We start from the raw sequence: 17,515 nt of genomic DNA, 5'->3' as shown, positions 1-17,515 counted from the left end.
CTGCTCCTGGCCTATTCTTCATGAACCCCTGGCGGTCTTGCCCCTGTTGCCGCTTTGAGCACATATAGCCTATGCAGATATACACTATCAACCAGCTCTGAGCCTCCCTCGTTGTTCATTGAAGTGTTGTCTCAGCCTTTTCTCTCTACTTGAGCCTCCAGCCTGAAAGACCACATCTAGATTACACCAGGAGAGGTTTGCCAGGAGCACTGAGGGGCTTTTGTTTGCCAGTGTTTCCACAGAAACTAAGGCCCAATACACTGACCCAGGAGAAAAGAGCTTTTCTCCCCATAACTTCATTATTTCTCTCTCTTCCTCACATTTCTATCTAAAAAAACTAACTTTTTTTTAACTGGGCTTCTCTCGCAGAGGAACAATGCACCAATGCACAACACACGCAAACCGTTAGCATCTAAACAAACGTACAGCAAGCTTTAACTATATGCTTTAGCTTTTTTTTTCCCCTTTCACAATTCTTATTGATACATTTATAAAAATAGCATTAATAATGTAAAGCACCTGTACTTATCAAAAGGAAAAGCTTTGGTGTCTGGGTTACAGTGCCCAGATTACAAAAGATAAGTACGTCTACACAAATGGTACTTTGTAGCGTTGAATGCAGTGAAGCACTTGCAAAGCCACAACAGTGATCTGCTTTTTAACAGGCATGATACTGATAAGGTTAAGTTGATTAGATCATTACAATAGCTCTGATAAATGAAGGTTTATTTCTGTGTCAGCTGGCTGCTGACAAATCAGGGGCAGATGTAATGAAGCTGCCTCCTCACAACATTAATCTTTACTGTTCTTGGCCACTGGCGGAGCTGTATATTTTACTACCTCTCTCCCTGATTGACTTACTCTCTTCTCATCCTTCACTATGTAATTCCTCCCGTGCTTCTTGGTGAGGTGCGGCGCCAGTACATCAAAGCGCCGCCGAAACTCCGAGAACACCATGTGATCGGGGTAACCTGTGAAGGTCAGCATTGGATGACATTACATTCTGGAAATGTCTGTAGATAGCAATAGAAATTTTAGGGCAGCCTACATTTCAAAACATATGGACAACGAGGTGTGTGTATCAATACAAGTCCGTAGTATGGGACTGAAACAGCTACCTCACCTTGCCTGTAGATCCGGAGAGCATCAAGCACCTTGGAGCCACGCAGCTGAGCACGGAGCAAAGCTACATCTAGTTGCATTAAGCCGGGATCTCCACCGTCCCCTTGTGCCTCACATTCCCCTCCTTTGAACAGGGATCCACTGAGGGCCCTCAGGGCATCAGCCTTGGGCAATATGCAGTGAACAAAGTGAACCCTGGACCTCCTCACCATGTCAAGGAGAGCATCCTGGAAAACACAGAGCAGCGTCAGGGGCACTGCTAGTAACAGGCGGTACACTAGCTTCCACTGGCGTATCTACAGGAAGTCAGTAGCTTAACTTCGTTCTGACATGCAGGTCTAACAATACTATATACAGTAATCACTTAGTTTTAGTTTTAACACGCAAACACAGGTTCAATCTTCCATCCCAATTCTTTGTAATACCTGAATAAATCCCCTAGAAACCTTGTAAGGACTACTCCCATGTACTGAGAGGCTCACGGAAATCAGCTTTTTTCGCAGAGAAATACACACATTTTGTTATTTGTCCTCACTTGATACGAAGATGTTCTATTTTGTCTGTTTTTTCAACATAAACAAATCACATTTAATCATAATATGTCTCATCACATGCTATTCACGGATTATCATGGAACCATTTGCTTCTTGTCCTCGTTACTTTCATTTTTTTAACACCTGGTTTAATGGGGAAACTGCTTTGTAGTTTTCAGTTCAGACCTCTAATCATGCCATTTTTCACTTTTCGTTTTTGAGATATCAATACCAAGTCCTGAGATTTATTTCTTTTTGCCCTACACATGAGTAGTCCAGGGTTTTTCAGCATAAATACTTATATTCTTGTCAAGCAGCAGGATTAGAAGTAAAACATCTACACAATATACTTTCATTGAATAAGTCTAATCATTTTACAGCTTTGAGCCATGTTCTATCAACCAGCCAGGTTCCTATGGAGCTGTTTAACATGAACCTGAGGACGAGGGTGTTGCTTTGCAGCCCCATTATATTACAAGAACTCAGTTGTTGGTAACGTCAATGATTTAAAATTCTCTGAGTGTCCCTGTAGGGACAAAGTGAGAAAACATAGAGCAACGGCCACACAAGTAGTGCTCTGAGTGTTACAGTCAACAATTTAATGTCTTTGTTGTTCTCACATTTATATTTTAAAAGTTTTGTTTTGATGCCCAGTGGCGTAACCAAATGTGGAATTATCCTTGGGCAAACACATAACAATGAAGTTTGACAGATGCATTAGTTCCCTCCTCTGCTCTCACCACTTGAAGCTTTATCTGGATGCACAAGGACTTCTTCTTCATAGCCGCTACCCCTGTTGTGAAGGTCTTTCTCATGCTAGTGGCCCGTCGCAAGGACAGTTGGGAAACACCTTCGAGGCCTGCAATGGAGCCCGACAAAACAGTGGCTCCACCCGATCGGCTCATGCACAATGAGCTGATGATCTTCCTGCAAAAGATTCCGTACCTTAGCCTAGACTTAAATCACTAGTAATATTTCAAGTAATACACCACCAAAGGTTTTTATTTTTTCCCTTGCATGTCTGATGCTTACTTCTGGGAGTCCTGCAACAGGCTAGCAGCGTTGGTAAAGGCAGGATTCTGCTTGGCATAGTTCAGCCACCCACGGGCTTCGTATTCCACCCAATCATTCCCATGACTGTGGCCCAGCAAGAAATGCCTATCCTTTTCACTCTTCAAGAGGAAAGTGTGACCTATCATAGAGCATGACTCATTATACGATCCATATGCAGAGAGATGACAAAAATGACTTTAGTGTGCGCCTTCTGTCACAAGCCCAACTGAACTTTACTAATACAGTGACGACCAAAAGCAACCTGTTCCTATCTATTCAGTCTGTCCGTGCACTTGAGTCTGAAATGTTTGAATCCATGATACTGTACTGTCATACATAATGTAACGGACTGACTCAAGCATGATTCTGTACACTATGAAAGAGATATGGGTGATAAACTAGAGAGAAAAATCTGACCTATATACAGTAAGGAATAAAATGTGATGCTTTCAGCTGTAGATATTTTAGAGGAGTAAAATGACACTTTTCTCATGGGAGAAGTTTTATAAGCTGTAACCTTGTGGTAAGTGTTGACAAGGTTGCCAACAATACACAAAGAAACAATTTCTCTGACTCACCTCAAGTATGATACTTATCAATCTGTGTAGAATTCAATATATGACTATGAAGAAGGCTTCTCCTGCTTTAGTGGAGAACTGTGGTAAGTCTGAAACTGTTAATATATTATTGTGGAATAAGTTTATTAAAAAATATAACAATAATGATAAATCCTGTGCAGAAGAGTGTTCCCACAAAGTGCACACACATTATGCTCCAACAGAAACAACAGGTGGTTATTGTTTTTATATTAAATATAGATATTAACATATTAGTTGCTTTTCTTTCTTCTAAAATATGGTAATTTTCCATTATTTTCTTTAACAACCTTTATGAGGGGGTTAAGTAGAATGGTTGCCAAGCCAAACGTGTGGGTACGCATGTGTGTGTGTGTGTGTGTGTGTGTGTGTGTGTGTGTGTGTGTGTGTGTGTGTGTGTGTGTGTGTGTGTGTGTGTTTATCCTTTCCTTGCCTTTACTCTCGCCCTCTGCAGGCCCATAGTAGCTAAAGAGACGCTGCAGCAGTGTTTCATCTGACCCCCCAGGCTGCAGTGCCTCCTCCTCCATCAGCCACAACAGACCCCGAGCCTCATCTGTTCGTACCGTCCGTACCTGTCAAATAAAGACATAGACACACATATAAAAACACACACATCCCCAAATGCGCATGGGTCCTTCGGGAAATCTTAATGTGGACACAAAATGCTCCGTTGTACTTTCAGACCTTCAGAACAGCAGCACATAAGCATAACTGACTCCCTCCTTTAGGTTACTTTTTATTTCAACTCATAACTAATACTTAGATAATCGTAATGAATAATCGCTGCCTCAAAAAGCAATAAACCACCTTGCCACAAGGACATTTATATCACTTTAGCCATTTGTTAGAAACACAGTAATGAAATGAATGAACGAGGATTCTTTTCATCCTATGCTTTTCTACCTCCTTGGTACAGTAAAAAGACACTTATGCAAGATTCTAAAAATTATCCTTTAAATGATCAGTGCTGGCCTTTAAAGTCAGTGTTTCATTAATTTACTAGTAGTAAACATACTTCTTTGCTCTATGTCTTCCCCGTATAAGCCACTTGTGGCAAGGTTGATGGTAATAATGACAACAGACATTAAAGTTTCGAAATCATTTGTGGTCCCCACGCCCTTCAGCAGTTATTGTGGTAATAGCGTCATCAATTTAGCTTTTCCCTCAAATCGAAATGGAAACAAAAAGGGTTCATAATACGAAGAGTGGCAAGGGACAAGGGATTAAAAAGTAATACAATTAGTATTTCAATTAGTGTGAACACAGAGAAGAAAATAAAATCCATTCCAGAAGTGATGATCACAAGTGCATGGTAACGGTTTTGTTACCATGCACCATGAAAATGTGCATGTGATGTGACTACACAGCTCAGCTGCTATATCAGCACCAATATTTCATTTCCTTTATATTTCAAAATTAAACAACTCCATGTCCCATGACATTTAGAATAAGCCATTACTGCTTTATGAATGACAAGTCAGGCAACTTGGTTTATGTTACTCAGACCTGAATCCGCACTGAGAACTTAAGAACCAAACACACAAAACCAAACACAAGAACCACTTTAGCAGCGATCAGGAAGTTAGACCGCAGTTCTTATCAGCCGACCACAAGTACAACACAGAGATTCAGTTTGGAGGGGATACATGACAACTGTGAGGCTTGCAATGACTTGAGCATTAAGACTGTTTGTGATAACATACATCTGAGCTACAACAGAAAAAAATATCTGAAGGAGCAAATTCTCTAATCAAAATCCCTTTTTCTGCCAAGCAAGCGTTTTTTAGATTTTACTTTAGAAATAAATTTGAAGCACCAGGGTTATATTTAACCATCTGGTTTACAGTTCACTGCTTCTGATGATGCTCCCGTTAGTGTGAGGAACTTTTAAAAAGTAAAACCACTAGACGAACCGTGATCTAAATCTCTCTAAACTCTGTCAAACCCAAAGGCCAAGCAATGATTTCCAAACCTCTCTTTTTCAGCTTTCAACCTCTTTTTCAAGCCCCTTCCATATTTAAAAACTCACATTAACAAAAACGTCTGATGCTCAAAAATAATATTCATTGTTTAAAAAAAAAGAAAAAAGGGTGCCCAGAGAGCACAATGTGAAAATAGATCATGAAAGGCATACAAGTCCCATAGGTGTTCTGCAAGGCATTCAGAGGTACATTATTACACCAGCACCAGATGCATGCAAGAAAAGATCAAGAAAAACACAACTATGCAAGTGGGAGATGCAGAATAATATAAACACAGAAATGAATACAACAGACACATTAAAACTAGAACTTACCAGCGCTTGACTTGAGGCTTGGTCTACCACTGCCACAGATAGAGATGTGCTCGGCTCCGTCTCATCTAAAGCAACCTCAATGTTCTCCTGGAGGAATAAAAGCAGATTGACAGACTCTTTGATAACTTGTCACGAGGAAAAAGGGAAGTAAAGCAACATTTTCTACAGAGGAAGCAAACGTAAATCTTTTTAAAAGATGAAAACAAGATAATGATTAAAACTGCTCACATTACGTTTTGGAACCACATTTTAAACGAGCCATTCTGTGACCATTTTGGTTTTAGTTCATGTTGGCCAAAAAAAATTCGTAGTCCTGTCCGGAGGTGGTAGCTTCAGATTATCCACAAACTGTGGACTGACTACTGTAGCAACTCAACCATAACCTTATGCTTCAATGAGCCCAGAGAGATGGCCTCCATGCAACCCTGGCCCAGCTGAATGTGTTAACATTACAATTTAAAAAAATACCTAAAAGGAGGCAAATCATAGGTGAGTAAATCAGCAACTATTTTGATGCCCACTTAATCTTTTACAACCACTATCAAGCATTTGTTGATTTCAGTTTCTCAAATATAGCTGCGTCCTTACTTCTACTCCCAGCTACTGGGAAATCAGATGTTCTGCAGATAAGAAGAAACCAGCACTGCTTCCAATAACTATACCCACAGGTGTCATCGAAAATTTAGTTTAAATCCTGACGTCCCCTTATGTCAGGGGAGAGGCCGCAGGCAACCATAACAATTCTCACAAATATTAAGGATGGTGCAATACGAAAAAAAATGCATGAAAGCTAAAAGAAACAACAAATCTATTAGAAAAACTGAACATTTGTCATTTACTTAGACTGTTTTTGCTATTGGTAAATGGAAACTCCAAAAGATTTCATTACTGTTGCAGATGATAACATTTCTGGGATAAAGTGGAAATAAATATGCAAAATCACTTCCACCAGAGCAAAACAGGCGTGCAGAAACACACAGTGGCAAAGTGCAGGCCGCACTAGAAATGTGGGGAAAATGTTGGCAGTGCTAACAGTGTAGCTATGACAGATGCCAGTGTTCAAGTTGGGTGTGTATGTGAAGTAGACTAAGAAAATATTTCTTCTCTGCTGTGGAGAGTCAGTGTGTAGAAGAAATATAAAAACTATCCACACAGCTGGAGCACTCAGAGATTAGTTTGAAAATATAAAGCGTTATGTGTTTTGTGTGTGTGTATCAGAGTTTAAACTGCCTGTCAATGCCATTGTTGATACTGTGTGCTGTTTTAAATGAGTCTGACCCAGTTTCAGATGACAGTTTCACAGCTTCTTATATTTTCAAGTTGCACTGACGAGTGGAAATTTCAGTACACAGATTTATGCAATACTTCATTTCGCTGCAATTCCCTTTCTCCCAGGGAGAAGATGTGGGCGGGAATGTGGGCGGGAAATCCCAGGATCCACATTCACAATAGTAAAAGTAATACAATCAGAATTTCTGCTTAACGTTAGTGTGTGCCATAAGCTGATTTTTGAATAAAGCTAATTTTTTCTGAGATTTAAGTTGGATGAATATTTGTAAAAGCTGCCGTGTATATACACTTAATTATCTTAAATTTATAGGAACGGCTGTGCCCAGTTGTTACGGTCGTGCACTGCTAGAGAGGGCAGAAAAAGAATGGTTCCTTTATCTGGGAGCAACACCACGTCTGTGCAGCTGGGCGTGTCTCCCAAAGGCAGTTGTGACTGACTTTACTTTGATCTCACCAGAAGAGGTGAAGACTGGCATCACTAATGAGAAGGTCTAACACATGAACTACTTTGGCTTGTCACAGCTTGTGACAGGTGGGAGGGATAGTGTATCTGATGTGTGAACACATACGCTATTGGAGTTGATATATCTGAGAGAAAGCCGCAGACAAAAGGGAGAGAGAGAGAGAGAGAGGTAGATGTAGAAGGAAGAAAGACACAATAATGAGAATGAGGCAGTAAAGTATGCGCACACATCCTTACGTCTTTGTATCTCTCCAGCTCCTGAACGAAGGTACGCTGGTAGAAGAGGGTCTGCAGACGCTCTTGAGTGTAGTTGTGGCATAGGTCCTCGAAGGTCGCGCCGCACTCGCGCTTGGCCAGCCTGGGGTTTTGAAAACCTGGTGTGTCCACAATGAGCAGAGAGCAAAGGGAGTGCTGGCCGGATTTCAAGGCCCTGAAGCACAAAGGGAAAACACACTTATACACATCAACATTAGCATCGGGATTCTTGAGAATACATTTTATCGATTATTTTCACAGCATATAACCCCTAGTTTTAACCTTAGCTTTCTTAATCACATCCCAAACTTTAACCTCAGTAGAAATAATGCTCATTTTAGTCTAAAACCCGAAGCCATAAACTTAACATAGGCTCTAAAAAACTAACACTGTCTGGACAACTATTGCTTGATCCCCCAAAAAATTAAAGCGTTTTTTTCCAAGATGCCACAAAATGTGTAGGCCTATTAGCCTATAAGGAGTCTTCTACCCATTTCCATCACAAGGCAAAGCATCCAAAAAACCATGACATCTTCATATTGATTCAGCCTCAGTAAAGAACTATAGCAGAAATACTAACCGGTTTATTAAAGAAATGAGAATAGTGAACAGTTCGGAGTAAAGCCCAGACGCCATGGCCTCTAAACACTCTATGGCTGTGGCTTTGGATCCTGTATGAGAAGCACCCAGACAGATAAAAAGGAGAAATAGTTAGTTCACAATAACATCTCCATCAACAAATAACATGAAAACTGTCTAAAATGATCTGAGCTCTAAAACCTTGACTAAAACTGTAGTCAACACATTTGCTACTGAAAGCATTGTATTTGAGCATATTATGCCCAAAGGCATAAAGTGTTCAAACGGGATCTGGAAATTGTCTCTGTAAAGCGTTGTTATTTAGGACTCAGGTGCTTCCGAACTGGCCAGATCAAACAGTGCACACTGATGTCTGCGCCTCGCGGCAACAGCCACCTGTTAGCCACTCGTAATTCATTCCACTATCACACAAAATACTGAATTTAATATGCTTGGGGGATATTTTCATGTTCACACACACACACCTATAATTGTATGTTCATGTGTGAGGAGAGATAGAGGGAAGGTGAAAGTGAGGTCAGTTATGTCCATTCCTACTGTGATGGACTTTTAACTGTATCCTCGTGCCCTTCAAAGTGTGTTGCAGTCTTGGTGGAAGTCAGAGCGCTTCCACGTGTGGAAAATCAATGTGTGGCAATTATGATTTCAAGGACAATGAATGAAGAGTGGATCCAAAATTGCTTGTCCCGACATAGTGTGTGTACTTATCTGTCAATAGCTATTGTAAAGCTGTGGTATTCATTACCAAGATAAGCTTTACTTTCTCCAGGGCATGCAATTTCCCTCAGGTGATGAACAGAGGCGTATGTGTGTGCGCATGTGTGTGTGAAGCACAGTGAGAGTGACAAAGAGAGGGAGAGGAGCTGTGAGGAATAAAGAGGAAAGAGTCCGGTTGTAAATGCGGTCTGTGGAGTACCTGCATCTGCTGTGCCATTTTCGTCAGAAGCCTGGCGCACGGTGCTGGCTCTGGGCAGGGCGCCCTTGGCCTGGTGCTTGAAGATGGAGGAGGAGAGCTCCTCCAGGGTGCAGCCCAGCAGGTAGGCTGCCTTCTGGGCCCATTCATGACGTGAAAATTGTTTCCTGCCAGCTGAGACACGTGCATGAAAACCTCCATTAGTCCTTCTGCCAACTCCCCCAGGCACATGGCTAGAGAGGTAGCTTTGTGACAACCCAGTCTCTGGCAGGGTAGGATTATGTCTGTGGTCAAGTTGACATGCACTAAAAACATGTCCAGAGTGTTGCTGGCTCAAGCCCATTTTATTATTGTTGAAAATCACATCCCCACTAACTTCAGCGACTGCGGTCTCATGTTCAAAAAAATATCTACAAAGTTGAAATGATAATTGCCCCTTTTATTGTCTTGAGGATGAAAGTTAAAACTTATCATTAGCAGACAAAATTAATTTATTTACATAGAGATCTCTTTTGGGAAACACAAGTTTCTCTTTGATCCAATGGCTGAGTGATGGAAGCATGCAGATATGAATGCAAGCATCAGTTTAATTCACCATGAAGTGGTATCTTCTTAGACTTAAGAGAGAAACTGGGGGATTTCACACAGAGAGTGGAGGGCTCTATCTGTTTCATCAGCACTGCAGAAGCCCCACATGCTTCTCTGGATGATAAGCAGCACACTTATGAGACAACCACATGTATTTATATAGCTGCTTTGATAGATACTCACCACCACAATTATTTTAATTTCAGTAAAACATAAAAGAGTGAGTGAAACTGGGTTTGCCAACATAAGCGAAGATTACTGAGACAAATATTAAGAAGTGTGGCATTCCCTTAGAAAATAAAGCTACACATGTGAAGCATCTACACTTTAAAAGCATCTAGACTCTAAATGTTGGAAGTCTTTTTTTCTAGCTATACGGATTAGACATACATGTTGGTTATACAGTCAAAATTAAAAGCAAATTCATTGTGTCTTTAATTAGCTGTGATGGATCAGAGACCATTGCTGCCCTCTTGTGTTCACGCTATGTAGCTGCACCTTCAATGAGCCTCTTTTTTCAGGTTGCATTTGAAAGCTCAATCACAAACTAACTCCTGGCAGCAAAATCCTATCTAGAGCTGTAAAGTATTTTCATGAATTAATTCATTGCAGAAAAACTTCAATGTAAATCAATGCGTTTACTCTTGGTCACAACACGTATCCCTCTATGCATTTTTACCTCATCAGCACCGCTTTGTGTTAAACAAAAGGACAGAAACTCTAAGTCCATAATTTGCTCAGTAATTTGCAGATCAGAACGAAGTTGTTCCATGTCTGTGTTCCCAACAACAGATGCTACGCGGCAAAAGATTCATTCCAGGAATTTTTTTAACTGTTTGGGGATGGTTTTATCCTGCCATCAAAAATATTGGCAGCCAGATGGAGGGGATCACTGAAAATAAAAATTGGCAAGCAATTCTGCACAAGTGACTAGCAATTACAGTTCAAAGAGAAAATTTAACAAAGATGTTCAAAACAGAGCTCCTATCAATGGCACTATACAGTCCCTGAGGTTTTTATGATTATACAACATATATTCTTCCAAAACTGAGAAAGCCGTGCATCGAGTTAAATCATTTGCATAGAACATCTGACATGCACTACAGAGAGTTCAAGTGACTAACATACAAAGAACTAAAAACGTCAAACACACTTACAAAAAGTCATTTCTGATGTAAGTAATTAAAGACCTGAAATATATTGTTTGGAAGGACATTTATCTGAAAAACAGATAATTTCATCCATAAAAACGGAAAATGTTTTTCAGACTACTGTACTAACAAACCTCCCCAATATTACAAATGCTCCTGACAGCATCAGCCTGAAAAGGCTAATTTTAAAATAAAAGTGAAATGCTGTGAGAGGTCTATTATTTTAGAGCAAAAAAAACTCTCTTATGTTAGGTTTCATCATACAAATAGAATCAAAGACAGGAACAAATCCTTGTGTTTAACAGAACTGCTGTTCCCATTAGTACTCTGATGCATTTTTATGACAAGATAAAAGGTTTCTCAAGATTTAAGGTCTGAATGAGATTAATGTTTCTGCTTTCGTTTTCTGTCCTTGAGGTGCAACAGTGTTTCCTAATAATTTCCTCAAATAGTTTGCCAGTGTTTCAGGTGCTGTAACAAACGGGGTTTGTTGAATATGATCTTTCTGTACAGATAACTAAGCTCAATCAGACAGAGTTTAATATCCATCAGACAGACTACACTCCATCACTTCCCCTGCTGTACGTGAGCAGTAACAGCCCCACACTACGAATACCAGATCCTGCGGGAAAAAGCTGTGACAAGGGGTTTTAAAAGGTAGGAGCTCAGCCTATAATCACCAGGAACATAGCCAGGACACAGTCATCTACATTGCTGCTGCTTAAATTTTGATTTTGAGCTGTAGAACAGTGTAGTAGAGCAAAGTATATTCGAACTAGCTATGCACAGATGTCTTTTAGAGTGCATAATTCATTTATCTGTATTACAGCTGTCTTGCATCACACAGAAGATGTTACCTACAGTGAGATAATGCAGCCTTGACATTTGTGATATTACATAAAGTGTTATTAGTATAGTTTTAGCTATTACAAGGGTATTTGGCCTGTTTTCATCATATTCTGTGATGTTAGAGTTATACTGTTTTCAGTAGTACAGAAATAAGGGAGGTACCTTTGCATCTTTGTTATTGGTAAATGTTCTCATTCTGAATAATATTATTCACAGTAATATTAGTATGAGATAGAAAAGAGCAAACCAAAAGGTGAGTTCAGCAATCTGACCTTTAGTAGCTCCTGCAGCTCCAAGATGGTAGATGGCCCCAAGGATGAGCCAAAAGGCCTTCTGCTCATCGCCACTGATGCCTAGAACCTTCATGGCTGCTAGCAGCTTGGAAAACTGCTGAAAGGCTCGCTGTTTATCCTCGGTCTGACAGATAGCACATATATTTACATATAATTCCTTGTAGAACAATAACTAATACAGTGACTTAGCCATTATGTAGCCAAGCACATTGCTGGGAGTCTGACTAATCTCTTAAAATACTATAAGCAAAATTACACTTGCAAAGGTTCAACAACTTATAATACAATTTCCGGCTGATTTTCATTTCAACTGTACAAATGCAATTTTAGAATTTGCCAGTTAAAAGCCAAGGCTGGCTGATGTTTCAATAGCCTAGAACAGATGTTAGTAGAAGTCACAGGTTATTTAATGCTGCTTTAACTGATGATCATCAGATCAAGGCTGGTCATTGCAATCTCCTCACTTTCTTTAGTCCTAAAGCCCATCCTGACTTATTGCTTTGTGACAGTAAGACGACAAATAATATAAATGGGTTTGGTAGTGAATTTATTCCACGGCTTGTCAATTTAAGATCATAAATGAAGTACCAATAATGTGGGTGAATGAAGTGCAAACCAACAGCAAAGATTTTCTTCAGCTACATATTAAACCTTATAACTTGTAAACATGCTTTTGTTTTTGTTTTTTTGTTTTTATTTCTGGTTATGGGGGAAAAAAGGCCATTCTGACAAGTAGCATTTACCTTAGTCTGAGGTACGATTCCAAATGCATTGTTTTCAGCAAAGTGATTGAGATGCAGCTCAGTTCTGAGGAAAAAAGGGCAACGTCCAGTATGAAACATGACTACAGAAGAAAATGGCAGCATTATTTAAAATCATTAATATATCATTGCAACATAACACAATAATCACGTGCACTGTGCTTTATTGTGCAATTAGTTGGCACATTAGTATTGATGCTAACCTAAGAGAGCTATCTGCTCCAGCCATCAGGTAGGTAAAGACATTAAAAGTGGATTCTCCCTCTGGTCTTCTTGTCACCCTCATCTTCTCCAGAAGCATGGTCTGCAAGGCCACAGCGGAACCGGATATTTCCATGAAAGAGAATAGCATTTAACACAAACAGTCGACATTAGCATAATAACAAGGCCAGTTAGAGTTGGATGAAATGACATGATAAGTGTTGATTTGAACCTGGATAGAAGCTGAGGTCACCAGGCCTGACTGGTCAAAGTCCAAGGAAACAATATGGGAAAAGCGACTAGCATTTCCATTCAAACAGGTAGAGGCATTCCCAAAGGCCTCTAAAACTGTGTAGACCGCCTGCCATTTCTCTGCTGCAGACCACAAAAAAGATACAGCAGTTATTTGTGAGAAATAACAAAAGTGTACAATTAATTCAGGGTTTTTGTTGGGGGTTTTTTTTGTGAATGGGGGGTGGGGGCTATTCAACCTACTGGAGAAGGTTTTGTTAGTGCTGCCAGCAACAGTAACCAGATACTGGATGATGTGTTGACAGTTGGTAGTCTTGCCACTACCACTCTTGCCCAACAAGACGATGGACTGATTCTGCCGAGTGGTCAGGAGGTTCCTATAGGCAGCCTGAGCCAAGCTGTAAATGTGAGGGGCTGTGTCCTCCCTCCTGCAGCCTTTGAACATTTGCATTACCTGTAAAAAAAAATATATATATATATATATATATATATATATATATATATATATATATAATAAAAACATGAGGGTTTGTTCATTGGGATTACACTCTCATATTCTGCTGTTCATGAGGGATGTCTCATGTGCTCAGGCTGCAGCCTACCTTCTCCGAGTACATCGACGGGGCACTAATGGGGTTAATGACCACCATGTTTGGCCCAGTGTGGGTGTGCACCAGGTTACCACCATACCGCTGCCGCAGGGAGTGCATTACACTCGACTCATTCAAATACTGCAGCGAGGCCAGGTCCTCTACTCGGTCGAACATCGGAGGGTTTGCCTGGAGTTCAAAGTCAGAGCAGGTCACTTACCCACCCAGTGTCATCCGTAATTGATAAGATTAAGAGTCGATTTGATGATTAAATACCTTTTCTACATCATCTTCATCCACATCCAATAAAGATCCATCACTCTCCAGGCGGATTTTCACCTTCCCATCTGGCAGACTGCCTGTCTCCGTCTTCAGGAGAGTTGCTGCATGACCACAAAGCGAGGACCTAATTTATCATGACACATGATCTCGACCTGAATGCAAAAGCGCCCTCTAATCTTACATGTCTGATAATGTGTGGGCAGTTGTATCCCCCTCAATAATGTCTAAACCTTATTCAAATTAAACAAGTGTTCAACATTGAAAGATGGTTGGTCTACGGCAATGGCTCACAGCCTGTGGTAAAACGCAATGGCGTACTAAGGTAACAATTTTGAAGTGTTTTCTGGGAGGAGAGTGCTTTGAAATACTTGTAAACAGAAGGTACATGAAAGAATATAAATGCAGAAGTTTTTACTAACCCAAAGAAAATCCATCCTTGTGGACAAGCCATACTTTTTCTGTGTTATACCAAGCTCTCTCTGTCGTTATCTGCTCCTCAGTCTTTCCCTGTTAGGATAGATTAGAATAGGTATGAGAAAAACTTAAATACTGGATCCTGCAAATGAGATTTTCACAAGCACCGATTAACATGCGGCTCACATTTACGAGGCATGCAAGGGTAACTGAATTCATTTAGGGGGGGGGCTTCTTTTAATGTGAAAACACGTATGATTTTGACCGAGCTGGTTCATTTTCATATTTCACCTCTAGCTGTTATGTCCATTAGACATCGGCTAGGCCGTAAAGAAGAACTAGAGCTCCCATGCCTCCCCTTTTAATGCACCTTACAGAGAGAACTCAGTGAGGGTGCGGTGGATTTTATGTGCTCACCAAAAAGACATCACAGATAGAAGCTGAGAGGCGACTGTTTCCTTACAACCAAGTACATCACATACGCAAAAAATACATAGGCTTTTTACACACAGCAGAATAAAGATTGAGTAGCTGCACCAAAACTGCTTTGTGTTTTCTTTTCTCCCACTGATTGAGACGTGGGGAACTCAGAAAGTAAACAGCTGAGCGCTGAACCTGAGGAAGATACTTCTCATATCTACTTCTATTGGTAGCACTACAAGGAAGATGAATCCAGGGCTTTGTAGGTGGTGGTATTGCCTCAGTAACTACAGAACCATTCTCCCAAACCCATTTACTAGTTCATCACACACACCAAACAAAAAACCTGCAATACACATATCACTCTGAAACACAAGAGGGATGCAAGCAGAACAACTATCACTTGTAGCCATGGTCAGACCTTAGCTGCAGCTGAATGCGCTGACTGTAGGATGGCCACGGGGTCTTCAGCAAGCTGGGACTGCATGGTAAAAAGGAAGGAGCACAAGTCAAAAGAGGAGCCAGTATTTTTGGTGACTAGTTTCAACACATTTGCACAGCAGAAACAATACGAACTATGTAACTATAGGTCACAAATCATTAGTAGTCATCACACGTAGTTCACCAAGGAAGCATTACAATAAAATGGCATTAATGAGCAGGGATTACAAGGTGCATTAAAGTACAGTGTGTTGGTATGTGGGCATGAAAATCCATTTTCTACCATATTACCAGTCACAGGTAATGAGATCAGTAGCAGACAGTAAGGTATAAATGCCAGGCAGCATGCAGCCAAGTGTAGAACAATGTAATAGTCAGTGCTAATGAACCTAGCAATAGAGATGTTATGGTACTGAATAAACACAAAGATATAATGTACTGCAATTTAGAGATATGTTATCACCTCAAGCAAATTCAGGTATCACAAACACCAATTTCCTAAGAATTGCTAAAGTGCAGAGCGTTGTGAATCTGTTAACTGTTTGCATGTAAGTACAGTGTAACCTCGGTATGTGTCTCTTCTTGCGGGTGTGGACAGCAGATCCAGTGAGAGCCGAACACAGCTGCACATTGCGTGAATTGTAAACTGAATTTAGCACTGTCTAAACAACAAATTTAATTTATTTATCTGACGACCTCTGAAACTCACCAAACTTCGGCAACCAGTGCCGGTTATTAGTAAACTCCGGACCCTCGCACGAAGCCAGCACAAAGCCGCACATATTGTCAAAGAGAACAGTTCTAGCAATCTACAGAGGAGGGAGTGCAGCAAACCCAACAGTCAAGTACCTGAGAGGATTTGAGGCCTGTGGCACGCTAACCATGCAAACAGCAAAGAGAAGAGCAGCAAGTCAGCACCCAATAAGACACAGAGAGGCACGGAGATGAGAGATAATTTAAAACAACAAGGGATCAAAGCAAAGAGAAGGTATAGGAATAAGTGCCTTTCACTGGCTCTAGGAGAACAAACGGCAGGCATCCGGCACTGCCAAATAGTCCAACACTACCAAGAAAAGCACACAATGCCAAGGGACAGGGTACATTGTTGTACAGTAGGATGTCCAACTAATATTACACAGTGAAGAAACAAGCAGTCCTTCCTGAATTTCGCTAAACTTTTTGTGACGTTTTTGGCCTGAAATGCCTGATTTTGTGACAGCTTTTTCAGAAAAAAATCCTGATAAATGTTTTAATCTTTTTATGGTGCGTACATTTTTAAGGTTTGGTTGAATTTATTATTGCAATTGTAGCATTGCAAACTTCAATTTCAGGAAGGGGCTGAACAACAAACAAAAACTGTACCAATAACTCGTACACTTTAATAGAACTATAGATATTTATACACACGGATCTACAATTATCCACTAATCCAGCTTATGTATTATAAACATTCAGGGAACACAAGTTATATTTACTCAATCCAGCTCATTGGTCTTTTCTCCCAAACTCTGTGAGCCATGGAAACGATGTCTTTGGTCTCACAGTTTCACACAATGTGGCAAAAACGGAGAAAAGCCTATTGGCAGTCAAGAATCTTTGTACAAGCCGAGATGTAAATTTTGAATCCATTTCTCTCTGACTGGGGAAGCAAGCAGTTATCTCAGGCTGGTCACAGGTTTGCTAACGGACGGCAGGTCCAAACCAAAAAACCTGAGAGGAAGAGAAGTTACATCGTTGCCACTGACGGTGAAGATCCTCCTCACACGCTTGTAATCGTCATCTGAGGGAGTCGGCTCTCGAGCCTACAGGTGAATTGCAGGACCAACAATTGCAGATGGATAGCCACAAAACAAATGATCTAGGGGTAACTGTTGTGATTTTCCATTTCAAACTGATAACTGCACTCAGCATTTTATGAAAAAAAAAAAAAAAAAACTGTCAAATGCTTTTGAATGTAAAAAAACACACATAGTATTTTTGCAGCGAAACACACCTGTTCATTCGGAGCAGCCTGGGCCTCGGGCAGTGTAACAGGTGATGGCTTACCATTGGGGGCCACCAGGGGACAAGATGTCTCCTTTACCTTTACACAGATTATGTAAATATTCACAAAGACACAGACAAACATGCACACACAGAGATGGAGTTACCA

At 40.6% G+C, this 17,515-nt stretch overlaps 1 protein-coding gene across 11 annotated transcripts in view; it reads right to left on the bottom strand.

Moving 5' to 3' along the window:
• LOC137108970 (unconventional myosin-XVIIIa-like) overlaps positions 1 to 17,515 on the bottom strand; it is a 59,655-nt gene that overhangs the window by 27,697 nt on the left and 14,443 nt on the right. For 5 of the 11 annotated variants that reach the window (XM_067494225.1, XM_067494226.1, XM_067494217.1 and 2 more), the window contains 20 exons: positions 17,357 to 17,446; positions 17,094 to 17,165; positions 15,344 to 15,403; positions 14,508 to 14,595; positions 14,083 to 14,189; positions 13,819 to 13,995; positions 13,460 to 13,670; positions 13,197 to 13,339; positions 12,967 to 13,067; positions 12,746 to 12,809; positions 11,982 to 12,126; positions 9,125 to 9,295; positions 8,189 to 8,279; positions 7,591 to 7,783; positions 5,601 to 5,687; positions 3,738 to 3,876; positions 2,688 to 2,847; positions 2,396 to 2,582; positions 1,124 to 1,349; positions 862 to 971 (listed from right to left, as the gene is read on the bottom strand). In XM_067494225.1, coding sequence (XP_067350326.1) covers positions 862 to 971; positions 1,124 to 1,349; positions 2,396 to 2,582; positions 2,688 to 2,847; positions 3,738 to 3,876; positions 5,601 to 5,687; positions 7,591 to 7,783; positions 8,189 to 8,279; positions 9,125 to 9,295; positions 11,982 to 12,126; positions 12,746 to 12,809; positions 12,967 to 13,067; positions 13,197 to 13,339; positions 13,460 to 13,670; positions 13,819 to 13,995; positions 14,083 to 14,189; positions 14,508 to 14,595; positions 15,344 to 15,403; positions 17,094 to 17,165; positions 17,357 to 17,446 — 2,622 coding nt within the window. The remainder of the gene's footprint in view (positions 1 to 861; positions 972 to 1,123; positions 1,350 to 2,395; positions 2,583 to 2,687; positions 2,848 to 3,737; positions 3,877 to 5,600; positions 5,688 to 7,590; positions 7,784 to 8,188; positions 8,280 to 9,124; positions 9,296 to 11,981; positions 12,127 to 12,745; positions 12,810 to 12,966; positions 13,068 to 13,196; positions 13,340 to 13,459; positions 13,671 to 13,818; positions 13,996 to 14,082; positions 14,190 to 14,507; positions 14,596 to 15,343; positions 15,404 to 17,093; positions 17,166 to 17,356; positions 17,447 to 17,515) is intronic. The other 6 variants (XM_067494219.1, XM_067494222.1, XM_067494221.1 and 3 more) reach the window with 3 other exon arrangements.

This window comes from Channa argus, chromosome 24 (genome assembly GCF_033026475.1).
Source record: "Channa argus isolate prfri chromosome 24, Channa argus male v1.0, whole genome shotgun sequence".
NCBI classification, from domain to species: Eukaryota; Metazoa; Chordata; class Actinopteri; order Anabantiformes; family Channidae; genus Channa; species Channa argus.
This window is presented reverse-complemented; position numbering and strand designations above follow the sequence as displayed.